The sequence below is a fragment of the Bos mutus genome, chromosome 24 (assembly GCF_027580195.1).
Source record: "Bos mutus isolate GX-2022 chromosome 24, NWIPB_WYAK_1.1, whole genome shotgun sequence".
Taxonomy (NCBI): domain Eukaryota; kingdom Metazoa; phylum Chordata; class Mammalia; order Artiodactyla; family Bovidae; genus Bos; species Bos mutus.
Genome location: NC_091640.1, coordinates 38,864,347 through 38,887,269, shown reverse-complemented (window position 1 = coordinate 38,887,269; position 22,923 = coordinate 38,864,347). Strand labels below are relative to the sequence as shown.

Here is a 22,923-nt window from a genome sequence, read left to right as displayed (position 1 = left end):
TATCTGATTATGCTGTAAACTTTCAAGCAAGAAGTGTGTTACCTACATCCCATCTCTATTTTCTTCCATCTTGAGTTTTTTCTTCATTGGCAGGACGCTGATATTCACAATTAATATGAAGGAGGGAGTTTTATAGATTTGGTATAAATGAATTGAGTCAGGCACCTTAGAAATTTCTTCTCCAGGCAGTAAGAATTCAACTTCTTACATTCTTGGAAAGTACCAACAGAAAGAGACCAAGGAAAACTCTTTTCTGATGGAGGTTTTTTCTCCCTAAAAAACGTTTTTATTTTATTTTATTCAAACATTTTTATGAATCGTCTTAGCCTTTGGTAACATGATTTCTTGGAGGAAAATATCGATGCATATAATTATATTAAAATTATGTAAAATATATTAAATAATTTGGTCTATGAAGTATCATAAGGAATAGATAGGGCTATGAATCAAGGACTAATCGTTCTATCAATAATTACTTATTAAGGAAGTATACAGTATAGTCAGAACCCAGTTTATGGAGTCAGGCTGCCTCGGTTTGAATTCTGCTTACAAGCTGTATGATGTTGGGCAATTTACATAGTCTTTTTTTTTTTTGGCTTGTTTCCTCATGTATAAAGAAGGATAAAACATGACCAACCTTATTCTAGTTATTACTACTGCATCACAAACCACCCCAAAACGTAGTGGCTTTAGCAACAGGACACTAGTCATTTGGGTCATGAATCTTCAATTTGGGGATGGGCACTTGGCAGAGACAGCTTGTCTCTGCTCCACGGCATCAGCTCTTTGGGATGACGAATATCTGAAGCCATGTGCACTTCCGTCAGCTGATGGTTGATGCCGGCTGTCAGCTGAGATTCGACCTGGGTGCTATTGGTTGGAACATCTCTACATGGCCTTCCCGCGTTGCCTGACCTCCTTTATACTGTGGTGGCTGGATCCACGGTGAACATCCCAAGGGAGGAAAAATCCATGTGGGTGTGGTATTGCCTATCCGTAGAAGTCAGCCATCCCTTATCCCATATTCTGTTAATTGAGACTTTCCGAAATGCTCAAACAAGGTCAAGGGGAAGGGAATAGAATCCATCTCTTGATGAGGGATCGCAAGGTTCTGAAGAACATAGGAGACCAGAGATATGATTGTGGTCATTTTGGGAAAACAGAACCTTTGACTTGCTTGATGTGGTTTTTGTGAGTCAGTTCATAAATAAAATATTTAGCACAGGAAGCAGTAAGCACACGTGCTGTTGGTATTGCAGAGCATGTAACATGTGCTAAGGGGATTGTATAAGTTCTCTGGTTAGAAAGAGAATTCTGCAGTTATCAGTTGTCCCTAATTTCAGCATAAGGCAGCCAAGGGCTAGAGGCTAACTTGCCCAGCCATCCAGTGAAAGAACTCAGGTCATGAGACCAAAGTTGTGAGTGCTTGTTATTTCAGGTCAGACTCTGGAAACTTACAGAGCTGGCAATCATGGAAATAGACCTCTAAATAATTGATTAAGACAAGAAATGAATGCTCTGTCTCTAGAGAGCTTTGGAATCAAAGATAGATCTGATTATAGAAGAAATAGCCCTTTTCTCTATCTTGTAGTATACTTGTGTTCAGTTGCAAAATTGGCTTTTCTGCTTTTATTTTGTGGTTGATAGGATCAGATGAAATTCTACCCAAACTGCTAATACCACTTATTTTGCCACATAATGCATACAAGGCAGTAGTTTTGTTAAAAATCATAATATTTAAAAAAATATCCCATATGTATGAAAGCTTGCCAGTCTCATATACAAATATTTATAACTGTACCAGGAGACTACCTGAAGAAGTAGGCAGATGAGAAGTACATGGCACAGTCCAGGTCATCAGGTGGCAGGAGGGAGCTGCGATGTGGTGGGGGGTGGCCCTTGTTCATTTCAGAAGCCTTTACCTCCCAGCCCAGGGCCCAGCAAGCCCCAGCCCAAGCCCACTCCCACAGGCTGAGATGCTGACGTGAGACTGCAGGAGGGAGCCTCGCTACCTTGGACCAGTTCTTTGCAAATAAACTTTCTCTTTCTTAATGACGCCTCTGTGATCATCATTATGTTGGCACAGCCTGGCCAGTGCTCTCCCTAGAAAAAGCCCATTTCCATTGGTCTTGGCTAAGCTAATGCTTATTGAGTTGTCCTCCTGGAAACTTGGGGCAAAACAAGGTCTGTCTGCTGGCTCCCAAAGGCAGATTTGACATTTTCTCGATGTAAAATTTCAGCGGTTACAGTTACTAAAACTTCAGGCCAGTATGAGACTGAGGGGCTGCAGGCGAAGCATGACTTACTTGCTCAGCATAGGCTGTAATGGTGGGCAGTTAATATGAATAGGTTTTAATCCGGGAGGACTCGTTGGGTTGGGGGCAGGGAGAGGAATGGTGGTCCCCTCTACAGTCTGCCGTGCCTGAGGGCCTATCTTTCTTCCTGGCTGTGGGAGAAACCGCGCTACTTCCTGCAGATAGAGGAACAAAGGAGAAAATTCATGAAACGTGCTCACTGTGCCAGGAACGTGGCAGGTGTCCAGTACAGGTTACCTAGAGGCAGCCGCAGCGGCAGCAGCATCAAAGACTGGCATAGAGCACTTCAGCTAGGGGAAATATGAAAGAAGGCAACGTGGGAAAAGTAAATGTGATGTGTAATCTAACGCCAGCTAGACTGTAAGGGAAAAGTTTTCAGTGGGCATCGGTGAAAAGTAAAATATTTAAGGTAGAACCAGGACAACGTCATAAAACTCAAGATATTATCATGTTTATTACTAATAAACTCCTGTTATATGACTTGGCAATGGTTTATGAGACTGCCCTGTAAAACATCACTTCTGTTGTAAAGTCAATTGTTATAGACTCTTGATAGGATGATGTTGCCTGGTATTCCTGCAAAATTAATAATATTGATATGGGAGACCCTGACGCTCGCCTAGACAGTAGCAACTTCTCCTTCATCTGGGTAAGAGTCCTATTTTTGTCCTGGTTTCAACCTTTTATCCATGTGGTTCAGGTAGCCTATAACCATCTAGGCTATAATGGTAGTTCTGTTCTTGTTGCCAATGATTGGTTCAGGGTGGAAAAGGGAGAAGGCGTCTAGTAAAAAGTTCCTAGCTCTTGGAAATAGCTACATTCTGCCTCTGGAGATTGCTTTATGAAGTTGTGATGCCTGGATCTACTGCAGCTGTATTGTGGACATGAGGCAGAGATTAGCCATCATTTTATTATTGTTTTCATTGGCTTAGTTTTGCCTGGGGAGAGATGCATTCCATCATCTCTCCATTGTTTATACTGGATGAATGTATCTTGCTGCTGTTTTTGCACATTCTGCCTGTGTTAAACCCTACTTCTTACTTCTGCTCCATAATAGTGTCGATTGCAATCCCAGAGTCTCTTTGCTCTCTTGGGCTGATTGGGTCCCACTTCCCTGGCAGTGCTCTTATAGCATATTTCAGAACGTGGCTTTTTCCCTTTTCCTATGTCTGTTCAATCTCATATGCTTTTCTTCCAGAAATTTGTAAAGGTCTGTCTTCACTGGTGTCCTCTGTTCCATTTTATCTTCTTTTTGTGGTTGTGGGTTTATTTTTTTTACATTTTTATGCATTGGAAGGTGCACAGGCTAATGCTTGGGCTTAGTGGATCAGTTGGGTTATTTCTTTTGTAAATTGCTCATTATAGTTCCATTATTTATGTTTTAATATTACTCCTTTCAAGGATTAAACAGTGAGAAGTCAGCTGAAACAGTAGTTCAGCTAAAGTGGAGATGCCAAGGATCAAACCCGAGACCTCATACCTGCAAAGCATGTGTTCTACCACTGAGCTACATCCCCACTGCTCATTATATTTCGTTCCTATTTATATTGGAGTTGTCATTGATTTGCAAGACCTATTTATACACTAAGATATCAATCCTTTTTTCTGTGTATAGCTAATATTTTTCCTACTTTATTGCTTTTGAGAATTGTTTGTGTGTTTCATGACATATGGAAGACTTTACTGTAGTGTAGTAAAACTTATCCATCTTCTTTGTGGTTTCTTTCTTTGTTTTTATTCTTAGAAGGACTTTTTCTCCCCAGTATCAGATGTATGTTTCCTATTACATTTTTGATCCTCCCTTCCTCCCTCTCTTTTTGAACTCGAATGGGTTAAATTTAACTGATAACACTTTGAGTTCGTGGCACACCATCCTCACTGGTCCATGCAGAGCCCTTGCTTTTTACTTTCTCTTTTCCCTTTTGTCTTCCAGTCTCAGTGGCATTTCTCTCTCCAACCATATACATCTACTGTAGTGCATGTAGTGTATGTTCTTCATTTTAGAAAACCATTCACCAGTTTTTATCTATCCGGAGTTAGAGATTAAAAAATTAAAAAAAAAAAAAACCACTCAGTTTTCTTACTACCTCTCTCTAATTATTCCAACTGCCTTCTTCACCAAATGTCAGGTTCCAGGTTTTCTAACCTGTTCTGTTTCTCCGTCTGTTTTGGTGCTAGGATCACACTGCCTTAATGATTATCTAATTTAAAAACATTTGAATATGTAGAAATGAAAATCACATGTAATGCTCTTCCTGTATCATTTAATTCTTCACTTTTTATTCATACACTAGACAAGGGGGCCATTCTTTAATAACCAGCAGCACATTTATGTATGTTAATGTAGTAAATCGCTGTCACTGCCATCTAAGCCAGTCACGTGTTACGGTTTTCAGACTGAAAACTATCGTGACTCTAGGAGCAGAAACATATTTAAAAGTAGTGCCTATGACTAATTCAAAAGGAAACATGCCTCAGTGAACTCTGGCTTAGAGTTGCTGAAGATGCAGACTGTGATTAACATTCTCATGACCTTAAATCACACTCTATCAACTTCTAAGCAAATAATTTCAAATGTCATTTTGTGGATTGATAAAGTAGGAGCCAAGAATGAAATCCGGGTCTGACCTTCTTTTTATCCGTGCCGAGCAAACTTTTCTTTCTGGAATTGATATTTATCAGCAGCTTTCGTCTTTCCTGTGTGTTTATCGTGGGGTTGTGGTTTAAATATGGTTCTTATTCCATAGAGCATATGGAAATTTGTGGTGAGAATCAAATTTGCTGGTTTTGGACAAAAAATAGTGCCTTGTTCCATGAAGCAGCCCTCGACAGTGGTTCTAGGTGCTTGATGTAGGGGAGGAGATGGAGGGAGAAGGAGAGTAGCAAAGACTTTTTATGCTTCCCAGGGCAAAACGAAAAGGGAAAAGTGTCAACTGAGGAGCGCCTGAAGGATTAAATGTAGTAATTCAGAAAAACTAAAACGCTAGCATTTTGTTGCAAGAAACAAACAAAACCAAACCCACAACTGCTTTCCTTTAAGATGTGAGAATTTTAATTTCTACCAATAATTGGTAATATAATAATTGAGGGGGCTTGGTTTGGAGGAGGACTTGGGACACTTTAGGTAATTTAGGTAATTATTTAGTTCAGGGAACCTTCTCACTAATAGATGCTTATAATCTTTCTGGATACTGTGTACATTCTAATTGATTTACTAAAAGCCACATAGTTTAAAAGCCATGAAAATAATAGCTAATCGCAGTAATTGCATAGCACATTTTACAATGCTGAATATAAGAGGATTTTTAGAAAAGGCAGGTTGAACCCAGAGAGGTCCAGTGAATTGTGTCAGCTTACTCAGTAGCCTAGGAGCTGGATTTGTATATCAGACCTTTATCAACGCCCAGTGTGGGTTCTGCCATGTAGGAAATGCAGACTGCTCTCTCTAAGGATCACCTGGCTGTCTGGAGCCCTGGGTGGAGACTGAGGTCACTTTCAACCACATTGAAAGTTAGATCACTGCAAAACAGTTGAGTTCATTGGATTAGAGATAATGAATTGAAGTTAGATACACATTTTTCACTTGCTTTTCCTAAGTTAATTTTCTTTTGAGTGAATGAAAAATTCATTTAGTAAAATAAGTACAAAATTTTCATATATCTGAAACCACCAGTGGCTCTAAATTGTGTTGCTTTTTGTTTGCTAAGTCATGTCTGACTCTTTGCAACCCCATGAACTGCAGCACTCCAGGCTTCCCTGTCCTTCACTGTCTCCCGGAGTTTGCTCAAACTCATGTTCATTGAGTCAGTGATGCCATCCAACCATCTCATCATCTGTTGCCCCCTTCTCCTCCTGCCCTCAATCTTTTCTGGTATCAGGGTCTTTTCCAATGAGTCAGCTCTTCGCATCAGGTAGCCAAAGTGTTGGAGCTTCAGCTTCAGCATCAGTCACAAGCAGTGAATTACTTACTCCTCAGCTTCACAGAAGGGCTTCCCTGGTGGCTCAGATGGTAAAGAATCTGCCTGCATGCAGGAGCCCCGGGTTCGATCACTGGCTTAGGAAGATCCCCTGGAGAAGGGAATGGCTACCCACTCCAGTATTCTTGCCTGGAGAATTCCTTGGACAAAGGAGCCTGGTGAGCTACAGTCCATGGGGTCACAAAGAGTCAGGCATGACTGAGCAACGTTCACTTTTTCACCTTCAACTTCACAGAATTCTACTCTGTAAAGGCAAATGAACTTTGTAATAAGAGTAGGCACTAATAGGGCATATTTTTTATCTTTTTGTCATCTTGCTGGGATTAATTTATTCCTCCCCTGGGTTAACATGATTTTACATAAAATCATTTCCATGTGTATTTATTTTTTGTTTTTTTTTCCATGTGAATTTTAAATTAAAATATGAGTTGTTTCCCCACCACCAGCCATCCTTTTTTTCATCTTGCTGTAAATTTTCTACACACAGTTAGAGAATATAGTCCAAATATATTCACAAATAGAGGATATATTCCAGGTGTAATATCTGCCTATGCTATATATTCAAATGCGTATCATCTTTTCTGTTCATTTGATAGAATGACAACCTCTACCCCTTTCCCAGTTTTCTAAAAAGGTCTGATTGTTGTACTATTGGATTTTTAAAATAAACTGCCCAGTACATTATGTGACTCCCCTAAGTCTACCAGATGGATCCCAAAGATACTGAGTCATACTGTTCAGCCTTCTGAACACACATATTGTTAACATTATCTGCCAGTGTTTTAAAAACTCATTTGCAAATATTCTACCTGTTAATGATTCAGAGATTTAGTAGTGTATCTTCTAGTTTTCTTACTTCTTAGAATCCGTTTTAATCCATGTCTGTTAATGCCAATCAAATATTGAAAAAAGAGCTTGAAGGCTGCCAAGAAGACAACATGGCTTTAACATACAAAGAGTTTCAAGCATGGATATGAGGAGTTTTTCCATAGATCATATTTTTAAAACATAACATAAAGTCTTCATTCTGTACCTTTCATAGTGCCTTTTGAAATGATTTCTGAATAATCAAAACATTTTGTTATTGAAGCATAATATATCAGATTTAATATAAAAGTCAGATTTAATTGAGGAATGAGATGCCCTGAGAGTGCCTGTAGCTTGACTGAGATATACTTGGTAGAAACTTTTCCAGGCACTGCCTGCAGTTTCAATCGGAATTTAGTAATTTAGTTTTATTTTGGGGTAGCTCATTTGCATCCTCAGCAGTACTGTTGCCCTTTCCCTTCATCTCTCCCTCCCTTCCTTTCTTCTTTTCTCTGAGTCTGATTCTTGCACCAAGTGTGTGGTGCATTTGCTGTGCCCTGACCTGGGGTTTTGAGGCTGACCGCCAAGGCTCCCTGAGACCCAGAGTGAGACACATGTTCCTCATGTCGGGGTTATTTTCCTTCAGTCTCTCTTCCTTCTGAAATATCACTGGAACGAAAAAAAAGACATAAAGCATCTGATCTTGCTTTTCACTTCCTTTTCTATTTCCAGCCACCTGTTCTTGTTTTCTAATTAACCCCAACACAGTGACAAGAGCCAAGATTCTCATGGTTCTGTAAAACTCAGAGTAAAAAAAAAACACATCTACTAGGTTGTTGCCCTAAGGGAGACTCGACATCATATTTGAGGAAGGCGACTCTCTTATTTCTTTGTCCGATTTGTAGAGGAAGCAATGGTGACTTGCCTTCTCACTCCTCTGCTTCAAAAATGAATCAGAGGGTTCTGTGTATAGTGTGTGATAAAGGGGAGGCTTGTTCCTAAGAGCTCAGAAAGGACCAGAGGTGCACTTCGAACCCCATGCTTCTAGGCCAGGGCCTCTGCACAGGCTGATGGCCTCCCAGCACCTGTGTGTAAACTGATTCAGTAGAGTCTGGTGTGTGCAGGGTTCAGGGGGTTGATAAACGCCTGGGGAGTCTTCATGGCAGACGCTTGGCCAATAGGAGTAAAATCACCCGGCAACATCCGATGGGCCTTTCCACACTGCCTTTCTCTGAAAAGTATTTGAAACCAAGCAGAGGGTGCTGAGAACTGACAAGGGCCCTGTAAGGAAGGGAAAGGAGGAGAGAAAGGAGAAAAACTGGCTAGTAGGAAATGAGAGAGAAGAAATTGCTGTAAAATTTCCAAAGCGGCAATTGACCGGGTTAGATGTGGCTAGGAAATTGGAGCAGCCTTTCTGATATTCTCATGCCAGGGTGCTTTCTGCACGGAGGCTGGTGCCAGAAAGGTATCTCCCGGGCGCTTTCCTCCTGAACTGGACTTTTATCACAGTGAAGCAGCAAAAGGTAGCAAAGGTGGCCAAAAGCAGGGAAGGGAGGAGACAGAACAGGTTGGAGAACGGAACCTGGGCGCCTGGGGTGGCAGTCCCTCACTGAGCAGATCCTGAGTGTCTGCTGTGGACCGGGGCTGGGCTCCGGGGTCAGGACAGATGGGGTCGTGTCCTGGGGGCTGATGGTCTAGTGAGGAGGGACAGACCAGCAGCACAGGTCAGGCCACTGTCGGCAGACGGGGGGCCAGTTCATTCCTGACGGCTATTCGTTCACTCATTCCCTCTTGATGGGAGACTTCCTCCATAAGGAAGTAGCTTTTCTTCTCTGGGCTGAGGTCAGAACGCTAGTGGGGCATTGCTGCATGGGGTCAGGTGCCCCTTTGGAGTGGGCAGAACTGGACGATGGCCGGAGGAAGGTTAGTTCCACACTGTGCCCCAGCTCCTGTGCATGTTCCTCCATTAGGAATTCGTAGATAACATCTGTCTGATTTTCACTGCTTCCCGCATCTCTTGGCTTATATGGGAGCCAGAAGGACCCAGGGGCCATGGCGCTGTTTCAGGGCATGGGGATCCCATGCCTGTAGCTCCCACTTCCTGTGGTTGGAAGACACAGTCTCACGGAGCTCCTTTTCTGTTGAAATGAATAGCATTCACATTCATCAAAAAACATTTCTCAGTTTATAGCCTCTTTTTGTCATTGGGTTGTGCATGAGGAGATCTGTGAAATATTTTAATCTGACAGTGGAATCATCTTCAAAAGGGTGGGAAACTGCTCCTTCAAGGAGAGTAAGAAACATCTTACTTTCTGTTAGGCACAGTGTGTCTCTGCTTGTCCTTCTCAGGCCCCTGCTGTATACGCCTGTCCCCATCCGGGACAAAGAATTACTACTGAGAGATTATTTAGGTAAAATATTAAAATTTAATCTTGCACTGATGACTTGTCACAGCTGGGAATCTGATTCCTTCTTTAGCAGAAAATGGTGATTGTGAGGATTATGCTGTTCATCTTTAAGGAGGACAGTACAAGAGGATTTTTGTCTCTGTTTTTTGAGGATGCCTCTGAAGGCACTCAGAGAACGAGGATCAGCTACTTCCTGCCTCCTTTCCTCTCTCCTTCCTTCCTCCTCTGCCTCCCTCTCCCCTTTCTATCTTGAGTAAAAAGGGAGAGTGTGAGCCTAGTTTTGACCAGGAACTCAGAACCTTTCGTTAAATATTTACGAGAGCTGGTAATTCAGTCAAGTAATTCTCATTTGAATGAGGACAGGAAACTCTGGATTGTGTTTCTAGCTGCTTCAGAGCTGTTCGAAGGACAAACTATAAATGACCTCATGGTTCCCTGGTGGCTCAGACGTAAAGAATCCGCCTGTAATGCGGGAGACCTGGTTCGATCCCTGGGTTGGGAAGATCCCCGGAGGAGGGTATGGCAACCTACTCCAGTATTCTTGCCTGGAGAATCCCCATGGGCAGAGGAGCCTGGCGGGATACAGTCCATGGGGTCGGACACGACTGAATGACTAAGCACAGCACACAGGCTTTCTGTGATCAGAAAGCACTGTGGATGCCCTGGTGATTCTAAGTGTGTGTGATAAAATGAAACCACAGTCTTGTCTCAAAGGTTTCCCCTGACAACACTCACACACACAGTTACACACTGACACATCTACACATTCACACACACATTCATACATATAAACATTCGTGTACACACCCACACCCCATCTAGGGAGCAGGGCAGACAGCTCTATGTCTACGGACATTCCATCCCGGTCTGCAGCAACCCCAGGAGTGGCCACCAGGGGACAGCAGAGGCCGCAGAACCTGGCCGGCCCCGCTGGAGGGGTGGTGGGGGGAGCTGAGCCTCTGGGGATGGACTTCTGGGGTAGGGACCTGGCTCCCAGAGAGAGGAGAGTTCGAGTTCCCCCAGCATCCCCAAGTTTGTTCTGCTTCCTGTTCGGGCCTAGTATGTCACCTTTTTAAACACATGGGTTCACATAGTCCTTAGTTTTCCTGTCCCCTTCATGCATGGCTCCCATGTTCCTGGAGCGGCCATCCATGACCCTACCTGCTCTCCTTTCCTGGCACATCCCTGGGGTTGGGGACTGCAGGAGCCCACAGTCTGGGCCAGCTGGGGTCGTTTGGGGGCTCCAGGAGGGGAGGAGGGGCAGTGGGTGACATGGCCACGCATGAGAAATGAGCTGAAGAGAAGAGGGGCAGTGGCTGTCATAGGGTGGTCTGTCCTTCCCACCCCATGCTGTTGGAGGGATGGACATGTGGAGGATGTCCATTTTCATTCTTGTGAAAAGTGTCATATACCCTAGTTTGGAGTCAGACTCTTGTTTCCCTGTTCCTCTACATTGCCCTTTCTGAATCTCTCCTGCACAGAAATTCTAGAGCTGCTGCTCACTGCAAGAAAGTAGGGGCTGGAGGACTTGGTTTCCTGCATCTTTGGGGTGGAAGGAGGGAAACTTGTAGCTGAGTTTTTCAGAAATCCATGTGGAGACCAGAACAGCATTTTGGGTCTCTCTGAACTCACAACCCAGTCTTGATGGAGTTATTTGCTATCCAAGTGTTCAGAACATTAAATACCTAACACATTTCCAAGGTGGCATTTTTGCGAGCATTTTTCCTGCCTCAGTTTCCTCGAGTGAAAAACTTTTTTCCCCGTGTGTGTGTGTGTGTGTGTGTCTATGACAAAAAGCAAAAGCTGAGCTGCCCTCATAGGGATGTCTGCAGTTTGCATATTTAGTGACCCAGTGGGGAAAGGTGACAGCTAGAGATGCTGCTTCTTATACAGCCTTTACCACCAGCTGTGTGTGATCCAGGGAAAATCACTAATCGGCCTCAAAAATGGGAATACTGACCTTTTCCAAAATCCATCAAACTGGAACATAATAGGGTTAATGTCATAGAGGCAAATGACACTTAGGATGTTGGGGGGGAAACTGTACGTTTTTAGCAGAAGTATATTCCTAAGGTCCTTAGAAGCATGGTTTTGATGGATATAAATAGGGAATTAGGACCTGTTATTAACCACCTTGCACTTGAGGTCCTCTGATGACTTCCGGTTGGGGCAGGTGCCCGGTGGAACAGCAGGATCTGAGGGGAGGAGGCGAACACGAGGGCTCATGGCAGCCTTCTGGAGGCCAGCCCCAGGGGGTGGGGGGTCTCTCCAGAAACTGCCCACAGGGATGGGTGCCTGACTGCATGTGGGGGGATGCGGGAGGGGGTTACCCCTCAGGGTGGAAAGATGCTGAAGACAGATTCAGTCACATCTCGATTTCTTGATTTCAGCATGTTTATATTGGGCGTTTCGAGTTTAAAGCTAATTAAATCGATTCATCATCTTTTGTGAAATACCAAAACGATTTGGTAAATGCTAAGTAGGCTAGCGGACGTTTACATCACTTAACACAAGGCGCAGGCCACCTGCAACGTGTAGGTGATTCATTAATTTCAAGTAAGTTTCATGCATGTAAGTAAATGGCAAAACTAAGGGTTTCAGTTGCGGCTCCGCCTTCTGCTGTGTTTGTGCTGTGGGTGTCTCGCCAGAAACTTGTTGCCAAGACCCTTGTCAGGGAGCTTTTCCCCCTGTGTTTTCTTTTAGAATTGTATGGTTTCAGGTCTTATATCTATCTTTAATCCATTTTGAGTTAATTTTTGTGAGTGGTATGAGATAGGGCCTAGTTTCATTCTTTTACATGTGAATATCTGATTTTTCCAGCACCGTTTTTAAAAAATTTATATTTTCTCAACTTTTTATTTTGTGTTGGTGCGTGGCTGGTTAACAATGTTGTGACAATTTCAGGTGAACAATGAAGGGACTCAGCGATACATATACATGTACCCACTCTCCCCCAAACTCCCCTCCCATCCAGGCTGCCACCTAACATTGAGTGGAGTTCCATGTGCTGTACAGAGGGTCCTTGTTGGTTATCCATTCTGAATATAGCAGTGTGTACATGACCTTCCCAAAGTCCTTAACTGTCCCTTCCCTCGGCAACCATAATTTCATTTTCCAAGTCTGTGAGTTACTTTCTGTTTTGTAAGTTCATTTGTGTAATTTCTTTTTAGATTCCACATATAAGGGATGTCATGTTATATTTCTCCTCTATCTGACTTACTCCACTCAGTGTGACACTCCCTGGGTCCATCATGTTTCCAACACCATTTATTGAAGAGACTGTCTTTTATCTCGAGTATTCTTTGCTCCACTGTCGAGTATTAGTTGACCGTACACGCATGGGTTTATTTCTGGGCTCTCTCTAATGTTCCATGGGTCTGTGTCTTTGTTTTTATGCCAGCACTGCATGGTTTTGATTACTGTAGTGTTTATAAAATAGCTTGAAATCAGGAAATGTGACACCTCGTGCTTTATTCTTCTTTCTCAGAACTTCTTTGGCTATTCGGAGTCTTTTGTGGTTCCGTATATAACTTCTTGTTTTGCTTTTCCTCTCTTAAATGCTCTGAGTGGCTTTTACCCTCATCTTCATCCTTCTCTTTCTCCGTTTGAGCTCATTGCACCTCTTTTTGTCCCACATGCTCTGGCATAGGTAGAAATTCCTGACCCAGAGCAAAGTGGTGATGAGGGCAGTTAAGGTTAAACCTGCCTTGCAAATCCCCGAAGGGATCCCCCAGACACAGAATCTCACAGACTGCCTCTGACTTCTTAATCGATTTTTCTTCATAATGGATGAGCAAGGAGAAGACGATTTAGCTTGGATGTTAGGTCACAGCTAAATTCAGAGTAGATTTTCTTTTCCTTCTCTGTCTCTTGTTAAGAACTCATCCTGCTCTTACCCTTAGAGCCATCTGTCCTCCACCCAAAGAGTGAAAAGTGACTTCACACAAGGATCATTTGAGAATTCACACAGATCCGGCTTGGCTGAGATGCTCTTTCTGGGGCACCCCTGGCCCTTTGGTACCTCGTTGTTGCCCACGCACTTACGCTGCTTGGTGGTCTCAGCCGATCTCCCTGAGAGCCAGCTGGGGCCTGCCGCGGGTGTATGTCTTCTTGCTTTTCACTTTAGCCTTGCCGTTGCATGGAAGTCATCACTTTTTTGTTCTAGTGATAGAGCCTCCCTGAGTCGTAAGCTGGGCACATGGCTATCAGGTTGGTGACTGTATTTGTGGTCTTCTGTGTGGTAAGTGTGGCCACGTGGCTCCATTTCCCCCAGTAAAATGTGAGCAGAGTGATGTTCGCAGGGTCCGCCACAGTTCCTCCAAAGAAAATGCCCTGCCCTTCCTTTTCTCTTTGGCTTCCTTCCAGCCCCAGAGGGGATCTGCGTTAATGAGCCCCACTCATGCAATACTTTGGCCACTTGATACGAAGAGCTAACTCATTGGAAAAGACCCTGATGCTGGGAAAGATTGAGGGGAGGAGGAAAAGGCGGTGACTGAGGCTGAGATGGTTGGATGGCATCACTGACTCAATGGACATGAGTTTGAGCAAGCTCTGGGAGATGGTGAAGAAGAGGGGAGCCTGGCGTGCTGCAGTCCATGGGGTTACAGAGAGTGGAACAGGACTGAGCGACTGAACAACAATGAACAGCTGAGGGTGATGCAGTCAGAAGCGACAGAGCGATGAGATGGAAGGAGGCAGGCTCTTGTGAGAGCCTAGAGAAGCAGAACCACCAGAGGATGCTGGGATGATGGGAGTAGAAATTCGGCACATCACTGGGGCAGACCCGTGGAGATTCTGCTGGAAAGGGAGACAGGGAGACAAGAGTGGTATGTGTTAGGTACTCAGTCGTGCCCAACTCTTTGCAACCCCATGGATTGTAGCCCACTGGGCTCCTCTGTCCATGGAATTCTCCAGGCAAGAATACTGGAGTGGGTTGCCATTTCCTTCTCCAGGGAATCTTCCCAGCCCAGGTTTTAAACCTGGGTCTCCTGCATTGCAGGTGGATTCTTTACTGGTAGAGCCATCAGGGTAGCCCCTGCTGTGCAGGGCTCCTCACAACTAATGTGGTGGGCCCCTCTAGAGATCTTATTTATTAGCCTCTTTTTTCCTACCAGCCCTGGCCTGTTTAACCTCCCACACCCCCAATTAACCTTGTGCTTTCCCCTCCCTTTCTGTTCTTGGCCAGGTGAGAAGCCTGGAAGTGAGCCTGAAGAGGCGAAGCTGCAGACCACCAGCAGACAGATCGTGCAGAATGCCATCCTTCGGGCCGTGCAGCAGGTCTCCCGGGAGAGCCAGAGCCGGAGGAGGGACGCCAGGGCCGGCGACACCGCCCGGGGCAGCCTCCGGCCGGGCACGGGGGAATCGACCAAGAAGCACGAGAAGTAACACACGGCCGGCGCTCTTATCACACGCTTGGTTTCCAGCCCTTTTTCAAGTGTAGGATGTGTCACCAGAAACGTTGCCAGTAAAGCAAACCGAAGAGTCATTCACACCTAGCAGTAGGACGAATTCGAGCTAGCCCTCGGCCGAGGGGCTCTGTCCTGGCAAGTGCATCAGACAGCCCTGTTTCTATTAATGCAGTGCCTCTGAAATAGGCAGACAAGACACTGCCATCACAGGTGTAGTTTTGCAGCACAATTCATTTCTAAAGTTCTTTTAAAAAAACGGTTCTGTCTTGTTTGTTTATTTGGCCTTGTATGCATTCTTCCTGTAACTTAACTCACCAGTTCTCTCTGCTGAAGCACCGAGTGCCCTACTGTGGTCTTTACAATATTTAAATAAGGCTTGCTAGAAAGGTGAGGGAAGGGCATTGCAGTCCTCCTCAAATATGGAACTGAAGGCTTTAATAAAGTGGGTTCAGGCCCAAGATCATATTAAGAAAAGGTAAATTCTAAGTCCCTCAGGATCTTACAGAGGCATGTATTTATATTATTTTGTAAAAAAAAAAAAAAAGGAAGAATTTAGATTTTCAAGGACTCAGTCTCAATTCTCTCAATTGTTTGATAGCTGATATTTTCTCCCTGTGCAGAAAGCCTTGTGAAATATTACAGATTTCTTTTTCTATTTCACAGTGAAAGTAAGACAGGTGAACCTAAGTGCACAAGTGAAGAACAGCCGGGATTGTAGATTCCATCCTGAGATGCCCTGGGGTCTGATTATGGGATGCAGGGTCCTCGGAGGGAGCTCTGAGGCCTTATAAATGCTGTGTGGCCATCAGACTATGCATATACACTAGTAATTTGCAAATAGGAACTTTCCTTCTCCCATCCACAAATTAGATTTTTGTTTTTTGAAACTATGAATATCATATCTATCTGGAATGAATGACATGTAAAATGGGAAAAATCATTTTCTCAACTCTCTGAAATGTGAAAATACAGTGAGATCAACAAAGCGACCGTGTTGTGAATGTAGTCATGGGAGTGTATGTGTGCAAATGGATAAACCACCTGTGTTGCCACACAATGAGTTCTGCTCCCCTTCCACGTGGGGGCCGTACAGCCCTCTGTGTCCCTGCTGTCCTATTTCCTGGGCTCCCCAACAGCTACTGAGCTGGTGCTTCTGAGAACAGAGGAAGAGTCTGACCTTTGTCAGAAACTTTTGGGCTTCCGAGTGTCAGTGTCTACATCTGACGGTTTTTTAGAAAGCAAAGTACCAGCGAATGAAGTGTGACTGATATTGACAGACTTCTAAAATCCCACTATTTACACTTTCCAGAATGGATACTGTTGAGAAATAAATGAGAACAGTGTCTCATCAGTTCTGTTAGACACTCTCACACCATGTGGAATGTGATGGAATAAATTTACAGGGAGAATGATTAGGGAGGGAGCAGAGGGGTGAACCTTCAAATGTGGTTTATTCATAATTTTCTGTAATACTCATGACAGTTGAAGAACGAATTTAAGTCGAAGTTATATAATGGATGGAATATAATTGTACAACCTAGATAATAGGAATGAAGGTATTAAGGGAACTGAGTCAGGAGTATCCACGATTGAAAAAATAAATCCAATGCTTGTATTTTACAAGTGATCCGCCCTCTGTCTACTGAGATGTCTGGATAGAACCAGCCTTGGGTTTAGCTGCCAGATGGCAGAAACCCATAAACATGCTCTCTTTCCTCTCTGGTGTGTCTGTGCTAATACTCTGGGGGATCTTGGAGAATCTCTGATTAACCTCTGTATCTAAATGTTATTTATAAATAAAATATACCCAGCTTTGAAACACGTTGTCATTTAAGCCAAGTTTTCTTCACCCTACTGTTTGGCTCCTTTCATATGGGTCCATGAGGCATCCCAAGGCTGTTTTCCAAACCTCTAGATTCTGGAATCCTGAAAGCACTTCTTAATGGGCTGTCACTGACCCTGTCTGAACACAGCTGTGGGATGTGGGTCCCTGAAGCGTGAGCAGAAAAGCTTGTGTGTGCTAAGAAGTGGCCTTTTGATCTCAGGAAGTGCAGGTAAGTAGGTTTGGAAGCCAGGTGTCTTTCATGGTCTTTCTGAGATGGAAAGTCTACAGCAAGGAACAGAGATATTGATATGTTCTTGGAAGGCAAAAAGAAAGTTTATCTGTCGCTGCACTCGACAGATTAGTGCCTTATTAGTAGAATCCTAAGGAAATGGCAACCACTCCAGTATTCTTGCCTGGAGAGTCCCATGGACAGAGAAGCATGATGGACTACAGTCCATGGGGTCACAAAGAGTTGGACACAGCTGAATGACTGAACACACAAGAAAACTTAGCCATAAAAATAAATGCATCTGATAAACTCCTCCTTGTATCTGTCTCAGTATAAAGTTATGAGGTTTTAAAGGAGTCAACAGAACTTCATTTGGAGATGGCCTTTCCCCTGATTATGCTCGCAAGCCAGCACAAAGCTTTTGGTCCTAGGAATCGGTTGTGTATGTGTGCTCAGGCATGTCTGACTCTCTGTGACCCCATGGACTGCAGCCCACCTGGCTCCTCTGTCCATGGGATTTTCCAGGCAAGAATACTGGAATTAGTGGGGGCACGTATTTCATGCCCTTTACCTTCCTGGCTTAATAGATAGTAAAATGCGCATGGACCTCCCAACTCTGCTTTCAGCTCTTTGTCTTGGGCTCTGCCTGTCCCTGGGGTGGAACTGGAGAGAAATTCTTTTTGCTGCTCTGTTTTTCTGCAGTCACCCACCCACCATGAACAGTATTGTTAAGAGAACTTACTGCTTCATCTTTGTTTCTCTTTTTTCTCCTTTAGCTGCTTTAGTCTCCATTTATGGCATGGTTTCTGGTTACAAGTAAATGAATCGGCCATTTAAAAATAATCTTTGAAACTGCCCCACTTTGACTATTTTCAGAAAAAATCACTATAAAAAATCACTATTAAAAATTACAAAAAAGGAAGGAATTTTATATTTATCCACAGTAACAACTATTCTAACTAAAAAGTAGCAGAGAATGAAATCCCTGAAAAATCTGGTAACTAGTTTAGCAACTGTAGGACCCAAACTGGTGTAAAAACTAAATACCCCAGTTTGAGTAATTCTTCAGTTTATGTAAAGAGAAAGTAGAAAATACAATCATGTTGTTGGCTCTCTTGAGTGTGAGAAAGTTCTCTGAAATATGTGACTACACGTTAACTCATGTGCGTCATCACAACTTCACAATCAAGTTGTAGCCAGGAAGATTTTATTCTTCTTTTGCAGAGAAAGTCACACTGAATCTCAGAGAGGGTAAGTATCAAAAGTGAGTAGCTATTGGGCATAAGAAGACATACATCGGGCTTCCCAGGTGGCTCAGTGGTAAAGAATCTTCCTGTCAATGCTGGAATCCCAGGAGATTGAGTTTGACCTCTGTGTGGGGACGATTCCCTGGAAGAGGAAATGGCAACCTGCTCCGGTATTCTTTATTTTTTTTCCAGGTAAGAATACTGGGGTGGGTTGCCATTTCCTTCTCTAGGGGATATTCCCCACCCAGCGATTGAACCCTGTCTCCTATGTCTCCTGCATTGGCAGGAGGATTCTTTACCACTAAGCCACCTGGGAAGCCCTGTGCCTAATCCCCACTTCAGTATTCGGGAGAGTCCCATTAACAAAGGAACCTGGTGGGCTATAATCCATAGGGTCACAGAAGAGTTGGACACCACTGACCACACACCTACATCCGTCACTGTTCTTTGTGGGCATGTGCATTAGCTGGGGAACTTAAGAATATAAAACCCAGGAATACTTATGTTAAGATGGACTAATCAAACTGCCTTACAGAATAAGAAATGTAAGACATAGTAAAGGGCCAGCAAAAACCATCATCAGGAGTAAAAGAATGCAGTCACCCATGAACAGTGGCAGCAAAGAAAAGAAACAGGAGACCCCAAGGGAGCAAAACAAAACGGCAGCAGAGCATGGGAAGCGACTCCTTTCCCTTCTGCTCCTCAGAAGCCACAGAATCCTGACCCCCATGTGGAGAAAGGCGGATGAGGAGGTGTCGTGATTGTCTTCTGGCTCCAGTGTAGGGTAGAAAAAGGTGAAACAGGAAACAGGACTCCTTTCAGAGACATGACAACCTGGTCTGACAGAAATGAAAACAGGGAGACAGAAAGGAAACAAAACACATGTTTAGAAATCTCATCATTTTCTAGGGAAATGGATACATATACTCAACAGCGATATTTCCAAGAATCAAAGAAAAATTCTTGAAAATCCTAGGCTGAGAGCTAGTCCTTTACAGAGGTAGAACTTGGAGCTGGTGTCAGACTCCTTCAGAGCAGTGTGTGACATCCTAAGGTAAGAGAGAAAGGCTCTGGAGAAGCTCTGAAGGATGGAAAGTGTGAAGCAAGTATGTTATTCCCAGCCAAGGTGTCACTCAAGGACAAAGCCTATCATTAAAAAAATGGTCAAGAGCCCTTCTTTGAAAACCTACTTGGCCGGAAATTTCAGCCAACTAAAAAGATAAAGAATCTAGGTTGTTGACCATAAAGAAAGCTGAGTGCTGAAGAATTGATGCTTTTGAACTGTGGTGCTGGAGAAGACTCTTGAGAGTCCCCCTTGGACTGCAAGAAGATCAATCCTAAAGGAAATCAGTCCTGAATATTCACTGGAAGGACTGATGCTGAAGCTGAAGCTCCAATTCTTTGGCCACCTGATTCGAAGAACTGAGTAATTGGAAAAGACCCTGATGCTGGGAAAGATTGAAGGCAGGAGGTGAAGGGGACGACAGAGGATGAGATAGTTGGATGGCATCACCGACTCAATGGACATGAGTTTGAGCAAGCTCTGGGAGTTGGTGATGGACAAGAAAGCCTGGTGTGCTGCAGTCCATGGGGTCACGACTGAGCAACTGAACTGAGCTGAACTGAACTGAGGTTGTTGGGAAGCTGTAGTATAATGATCGGTGAGGAGCAATTCATGCGTGTTAAGTCACTTCAGTCATGTTTGACTCTGCGACCGTATGGGCAGTAGTCTGCCAGGCTCCTCTGTCTATTGGATTCTTTAGGCAAGAATACTGGAGTGGGTTGCCATGTGCCCCTCTAGGGGATCTTCCCAACCCAGGGATTGAACCTGCGACTTCTGCATTGCAGGTGGATTCTTTACTGCTGAGCCACTGGGGAAGCCCAGTGAGGAGCAGTGTTTTCACTTAAATATCAAGTGAACATGATGTAATTGCAAAAATTGGGCTAATGAAAAGATTGTGAGTTGTTCTATTTTGACAAAATAAAAACATAACTTACAAAATCAGGAGATGGGGCTGAGGACATGACATTGTGCTAATGACTTCATCTATTAGAGAAAGACAATTTATCTCACCTTAACTTGAATGATTTAGCTTTAAAAAAACCCCAAAATTCCAATCCCTTAATTGATTTCAAAATTTTCCTTAACCCTCAAGGAATGCATTAGAAAATAATTTCTTATGATAAAGGTTTATTTAAAGTGTAGAGATTCCTTTAGCTTCCTTTTAGTTTCTCTTTCTTTCATGAAATTAAAAATGAATGAAGTTACATATATAAATTCCCTGGATACCAGGCATCACTGTTGTTTGCTCACGCTTCCACTGAAAGTGATTACTAGACTCTTGCAACTCTGAAGATCCGGTGTCATCATCCAATTGGGAAAAAACAATTCTGCTGATTATTACACCTGGATCACAGATGGCCCACAGTTCTATGTAATAACAGAAGAAGAGAGAGCTTTATTCACATACTGCTTTCATTTTTAAAATCCCTTGTTCTCTTTTCTTATTGAAGTATAATAATAGTTGATTTACAATGTTGGTTAGCTTCAGGTACATAGCAAAGTGATTCAGTTATACATATATAATTAATATGTATAATTAATATAACCAAATATTATAATTATATACTATTATTAAATATATTATCATGTAATATAATATAAATTACATACTTATATTATTTAAATATATTGTAAGGTATAATTTATAAAATATTTTATAGAGTATAATATATATTTTATTTTATATAAAATATATTATAAATATAATAATATATTTTATATAATATATCAACTATAATATATATTATATATCTACTGTAATATATGTATATATATAAGATATATCTATAATATATCTATACTTCCCACCAGGAAGTATATATATATGTATAAATAATACATATATATATATACATACAAATGGAGAAGGAAATGGCAACCCACTCCAGTGTTCTTGCCTGGAGAATCCCAGGGACAGCGGAGCCTGGTGGGCTGCCATCTATGGGGTCGCACAGAGTCAGACACGACTGAAGCAACTTAGCAGCAGCAGCAGCATACATACAAAAATATATATACTTCCCTAGTGGCTTAGCAGAGAAGGCAATGGCACCCCACTCCAGTACTCTTGCCTGGAAAATCCCATGGGTGGAGGAGCCTGGTGGGCTGCAGTCCATGGGGTTGCGAAGAGTCGGACACGACTGAGTGACTTGACTTTCACTTTTCACTTTCATGCATTGGAGAAGGAACTGGCAACCCACTCCAGTGTTCTTGCCTGGAGAATCCCAGGGACGGGGGAGCGTGGTGGGCTGCCGTCTATGGGGTCGCACAGAGTCGGACATGACTGAAGCGACTTAGCAGCAGCAGCAGCAGCAGTGGCTTAGATGGTAAAGAATCTGCCCAGTGCAGCAGATCTGGGTTTGATCCCTGGATTGGGAAGATCCCCTGAGAGGGGAATGGCTACCTACTCCAGTACTCTTGCCTAGAGAATTCCATGGACAGAGGAGCCTGGTGGGCTACAGAATATATATATGTGTGTATTTTATTTTTCAGATTCTTTTTCCTTGTAGGTTATTACAAGATGTCGAATATAACTCTCTGTGCTCTACAGTAGGACCTTGTTGGTTATCTATTTTATATACAGTAGTGTGTATATGCTAATCCCAAACCCCTAATTCATCCCTGCCTCACCCCTTTCCCCTTTGGTAACTGTAAGTTTGTTTTCTGTCTGTGGGTCTGTTTCTAATTTGTAAATAAGTGCGTTTGTATCTTTTTTTTAGATTTCACGTATAGGTCATATGATGTTTTCTGTCTGGCTTACTTTGCTTAGTATGGTAATCTCTAGGTCCGTCTATGCTGCTGTAAATGGCATTATTTCTTCTTTTTTATGCTGAGTGACATTCCATTGTATAAACATACCACATCTTTATCCAGTCATCTGTTCATGGACGTTGAGGTTGTTTCCATGTTTTGGCTATTGTATGTAAATAGTGCTCTTATGAACATTGGGATGCATATATCTTTTCTAATTATAGTTTCCTCAGGATATATGCCCAATAGTGGGATTGCAGGATCATATGGTGGTTCTATTTTTAGTTTTTAAGGAACTCCCATACTGTACTCCATAGTGGCCGGACCAATTTACATTCCCACCAACAGTGTAGGAGAGTTCCGTTTTCTCCATACTCTCTCCAGCATTTGTTATTTGTAGACTTTTTGAGGGTGACCATTCTGACCAGAGTGAGGTGGTACCTAATCATCATTTTGATTTGCTTTTCTCTAATAATTAGTGATGTTGAATATCTTTTCCTTTGCCTGTTGGCCATCTGAATTCACATACTGCTTTTCAATTTTTAAAGTAAAAAATGTGCCTTGTGTGTGTGCTCAGTCATATCTGACTCTTTGCAACCCCATGAACTGTATAGCTTGCCAGGCTCCTCTCTGTTCATGGAATTCTCCAGCCATTTCCTTCTCCAGGGAATCTTCCCAATCCAGGGATCGAAACTGTGCTTCTTGTGTCTCCTGCATTGGCAGGTGGATTCTTCATCACTGAGCCACCTGGGAAGCCAAGAATGTGCCTTCAGTTCAGTTCAGTTCAGTTCAGTCGCTCAGTCATGTCTGACTCTGCAGCCCCATGAATTGTAGCACACCAGGCCTCCCTGTCCATCACCAACTCCCGGAGTTCACTCAAACTCATGTCCATCGAG

At 43.1% G+C, this 22,923-nt stretch overlaps 1 protein-coding gene across 2 annotated transcripts in view; it reads left to right on the top strand.

The window, feature by feature from the left end:
* AKAIN1 (A-kinase anchor inhibitor 1) overlaps window positions 1-16,720 on the top strand; it is a 43,798-nt gene extending 27,078 nt beyond the window's left edge. Inside the window, exon 2 of one of the 2 annotated variants that reach the window (XR_011462444.1) lies at window positions 14,693-14,814. Coding sequence is in view for 1 of the 2 variants with exons in the window: in XM_070361650.1 (XP_070217751.1) it covers window positions 14,693-14,892 (200 nt within the window). In the remaining variant the exon portion in view is untranslated. Of the gene's footprint in view, window positions 1-14,692 lie in introns of both variants that reach the window. The other variant, XM_070361650.1, reaches the window with a different exon arrangement.
* Window positions 16,721-22,923: the final 6,203 nt, after the last annotated feature.